This window comes from Echinococcus granulosus (genome assembly GCF_000524195.1).
Source record: "Echinococcus granulosus chromosome Unknown EG_S00166, whole genome shotgun sequence".
Classification (NCBI taxonomy): Eukaryota; Metazoa; Platyhelminthes; class Cestoda; order Cyclophyllidea; family Taeniidae; genus Echinococcus; species Echinococcus granulosus.
In genome coordinates, this window is record NW_020170546.1 from 101,850 (window position 1) to 106,318 (window position 4,469).

A 4,469-nucleotide genomic window follows, 5' to 3' on the forward strand; every position below is an offset into this window, starting at 1 on the left:
CTAACCAATGCCTGGAGAACGCGTCACGTCGCCAGGTCGTCTGAAGTGGAGTGGTTCATGAAAGCGCTAAAAAATTCGGCACAGGAAAAGGTTATGCAGAGTAAATCGGAGTCAAACGGCAATATTGTGATGTGGCTGGCTTGGGGATCGTCGAATCTAAGAATGTCCTAAATTTGAGTAAATTTGAACGTTCAACTACGTGAGCTTGCCGAGCGAGTGATCGAGAACTATAAGCCTTTGTAGATGATATGGGTAAAGTGCACGTAGACGGAATGAAGTAAATACAGCAAGCGGTGATATATAAAACAAATTCCCTCTTGCTAACAAGCAGTTATACTTTTGATGTGCACGTATGTGGGAAATGGAGAAAGACGTGATAAAGGAAGACCAAAATGAGTTTGGGGTGCAGAGGTCTTTCCAGATTAATTGTATTGCAAGACTATTTGACAGAGTTGAAGAAGAAAGACAAAAGAGGGAAAGAGAAGAAAATCAATGACAAATTGGGAAAGGGCTGACAAGACAGTTTTGGTGTGTAAAGGTAGGAGGCTGCGATGATACAACTATAAGTTGAGTGGGCAGGTGAAGGTAGGGACGAGAACGCATTGAAGGCGCGTTTCATACATCATGTTGAATCAAGTAGATTTGCTTCGGAACCAGCGCTGTTAGCAATGAGCAATAAATAAATGAATTGGAGTCACATCGAATTACTCACTAACATTGACAACCACTTTTGCAGCTGCTGCTCCGCATTCATCTACTCCCTCATTCCTACATTTCTGATTTCCTCACCTATCCCTCTCCTCTCCCTACTTCCAACTTTTTTCTCTTTGCTCCTTAAAGTCATTACATCTTCTCCTGATAACGCTTCTGTTAAATTCGCCCGACTCAAAACTATATTTAGAAATCATAGGGCGCCGTAAGAGAGAACTTCAGCGGCTCCTGTGTTGTTTCCCTAGTTAAAAATCCATCCCCTACCCCATCCAGCATACCCTATAGCAGGATTGTATAAATATGGCTTTTTCAAAATAAGTTGCTCTTTTGCTTTCCATATAGGCGGCATCATGCAGAAGCCTACTTCACCAGCACTACCATTTAGGTGAGTGGGTATGAGGGAAGGGCACAGCGCTTTGATGCTTCGATTGGTGGCACTATGCTATCACATTATCCCTTTCTCATAGCAAAAACAGATGTGGAATGAATAAATTATTTGCATAGGTTTTGTCAATAAGAAGGGGAGGTATCTGTTTGGGAACCATTAAATAAACGTTCCATTCCATCTATTGGGTCGTTCGTCCTAAGGAATGTGCTGCTGTATTTAAACCCACCTACTTCCCTTTCCTATGCCCCGCAGTAAACACCACACCATCTTACATCTTCACCGTCGCCTTTCACATCGCAAATCAGTATGGTGATTCCAGTGCATATAGTGCCCAAGTCCTTCCCTCTTTCCTATTCTCCCTTTCGTCACTACCCTATGACAGCTTGCGCTTCTTCCCTGAGTGACCTCCAAACATCCACCCTGTCATTAGGTTGGCAAATACATGAGCGATTGTCACTGAAGACCTTCCACACATCAATTTCTTCCCCTTTAATGCCTTTCATAATATTAACAACTTAAAGTATTGCGTAAAAGGACCGCATCCGACCGGATACTCGACAAACTAGAGCAAGAGTTCCTCCTTCAACAAAAGGCAAGAGACCTCTCCTCACTAACGATGAAACGTATGAAAACTGGAATAATTTTAACGGGTCTTTTACTTTACCAGCATTGTGCAATGTCTTTACGTCCGACACCCTGAGCATCCAAATGACCGATGTGTCAGGAAAGCGACTGAATCAAATTGCTAGCACAGTTGTGCAGGAAATGCGACCTTGCAAATACTGATCATGTCGGTGAATACAGCAAAATAAGACTGTGCTTATTTGTAATAAAGGGATCAGGAATCAACAAATTTTGCCAATCATCCAGAATTTATTTGAGTTATCACTTTCAAAACCATCCCAATTTTCTGTGTGCTAAGTTTTTTTGGGTTAGGCGAATAAATGAAAGGTAGTATATGATAGCGTTAGAGTAAAGTTTCATACTTTCGGTGGTTTGTGGTTGTTATTAGTGATCCTTCTCTGAAAGTGCTTTCGGTTACTTCAGTGGTCTGTGCATTAAGCAAAATATGGGAAGTCTCGATTGAGCCACTTGTGAAGAATCGAAATTTGAAACTCCTAATTTGTTTTGATATGTGTGATTAATTAGCTTAGCTAGGCGTATGGTCGACTTGAGATGAGAATTAGGATCCGAAACGGTTGGAAAGGTAAGTAATGGCAGTAGTAGACCAATCCAGAGATTCAATCGGGTACCAGCAGCTTACACAAATCCAAATGAGAATCTCAGGAACGCATTCACTAGTCCACATCACAAACTCATATCACCTTTCGTCTACCAACTCCCTTAATACTCTGACGATCAGCAAAAAGGCATATGTTATACTTATGTTGTCTTAATGTTCCTTTGAGAGAGGAAGCCGACAGACAAGTCGAAAACCGTGACTGAGGCGTCAATGTCCTGCAACCCCGAGAGCGGTTCCGTGTCCACACCCCCAAACTCTGTACTTGCTTCCCTCATTTACTTATCCTAATAAGCATATTAAAGCCAAACCAATCTGGATGTTTTAATAGTAGGAGGACGAGGGAAGAGGAGATCTACGAGCCTCGTCCTACATAAGCACTGACTTCATTTAAGTATCAAGAAGTCAAAATACCCACACACGCACACAAACATTTGTACAGAGCCCTAGGAGGAAGACGAAATTCACAATGGATATAACAATGTCTCATAGGAAATGGGCTAAGGTCGAACTGAGATGGTAGATTCTCTCTGCACTCACTACCTCGTGCACAGTTTCGTGACTACCGGGTCCCGAGAGTGCAGTTTCAGTGTTGGTCGCGGAAGGAGGTGAAACAATAAGAAGAAAATAAGAGTGAAAAACAGCTACGAAAGCCAAATGAATGGGATAGATAGATGGATGGGTTTAGAAGAAAGTAAGAAATAGCACTCACACAGGGTCGGCAGTTTCTGTGCCGGGATAACCATCTGAATGCACTGACAGTAAAGTAGGCAGCTGCAAGTTATGGTGTTTGCTCTAACTTCGAGACGAGGGAAGGGCACAGCCGAGTTTCTTCTCTCATTGCTTCCATGTACACGTGGTGTGACGTAGGAGATGTAGAGAGAGTGAGGTGGAGATGTCAGAACATGGGAAATCAGTATTCGTTTAGAAAAAATGGCCAGAAGAAATAAATAAGGAACACTTAGTCAAAATAAGAGGAAGGTGACGATGAGAGCTGAGACAAATATGCCAGATTTCGGTTGAGTAGTGTGCCAAAATGATCCAGATCATGAGGATCCGATAACGTGCATTCACCTCGACAAACTAGGAAAAAAATATCTATTAAAGAAGATCTTGAGCTAGCTAGTAAGTGAAAGTACTAAAGGCCAACTTAATGTATTCTCATGTTGTCAAAAGCTAGAGAAAATGAGTAAATGAAAATTATAAATGTTGTTTTTTAATTGTGCGGTCAACAGAACCTCTACTTAACTTCAACAATTTTCCGCAGTTTAATGGGTTTTGTAAGTCGCACTCGTTTCGACCTGGTCGTTGCGATGACCAGCACATCATGCAATGGTCGTGATGTTCTCAGTACCTAATCATTTCCAATAAGTTAAAAATAGGCTATCTGCATGCCCGTATACCCTAACAACAACGCCTTCAATGGTAAGCCGATGGCTACATTAGTATTTACGAAGTAAGACATGTCAGACATCTTTAAGTACTTTGTGAGGTATATGATCGCCTCTGTCACCATTTCAAAGGCTTACTCCCATGTGTATCCAGGAGCCATTTGTAAAAGAACATCAGCTATCAATAAAGGAGACCACTTAGACCAAGAGAAAGACTACCGAAATTCCTTTCAATACTTGAAATTTACCTGTCATAAGGTCTGCATCGTGATCAGTAGGCAAATTGAGATCTGCATTGAGGGTGCTACTATCGTTTGCAAAGCTTTGTCAGAAAAGTAATGGAAATCAAGTTAAGCATAATATGGCCTATGACCTCGCAAGGAGCCGAGAATAAAAGAGACAGGTCGAGTAACTCCGGTCCATCTACTAAACAAGTTCAAATTAAAACTCGAGTAAATGAAATGCAAACAAGGAATACGAGGGAGTGATAGATGGGGATAAGCTTACAAATGACAATCCACCGTTAGATGTCTGAACGGTGGTAAGCAGGCTCTCCAACTTTGGTATTGGCTTAGCGAAGAGGCTTACCATCTGATTCTCACATCGATTCAGGTAGTCTTGCAAGTCTTCATTGGCCTACCGACACAATAATGAGGTGCAAAATAAGTTCAAAGGAACAGCAGCTCACGGTAAAAGGCTGAGTTGGATCAGGAGATGAGGCGGAGAGAGAACTAAGCAT

At 41.9% G+C, this 4,469-nt stretch overlaps 1 protein-coding gene across 1 annotated transcript; it reads right to left on the reverse strand. All coding sequences in view use genetic code 11, as the record gives it.

Annotated features, from left to right (window-relative positions):
• On the reverse strand, window positions 1–4,469 carry EGR_09776 (hypothetical protein; the record flags this gene model as incomplete). Its single annotated transcript, XM_024499025.1, has 3 exons — window positions 1–66; window positions 4,238–4,366; window positions 4,419–4,469. 3 exons carry the CDS (start codon window positions 4,467–4,469, stop codon window positions 1–3), a joined length of 246 nt encoding a protein of 81 aa, XP_024346566.1.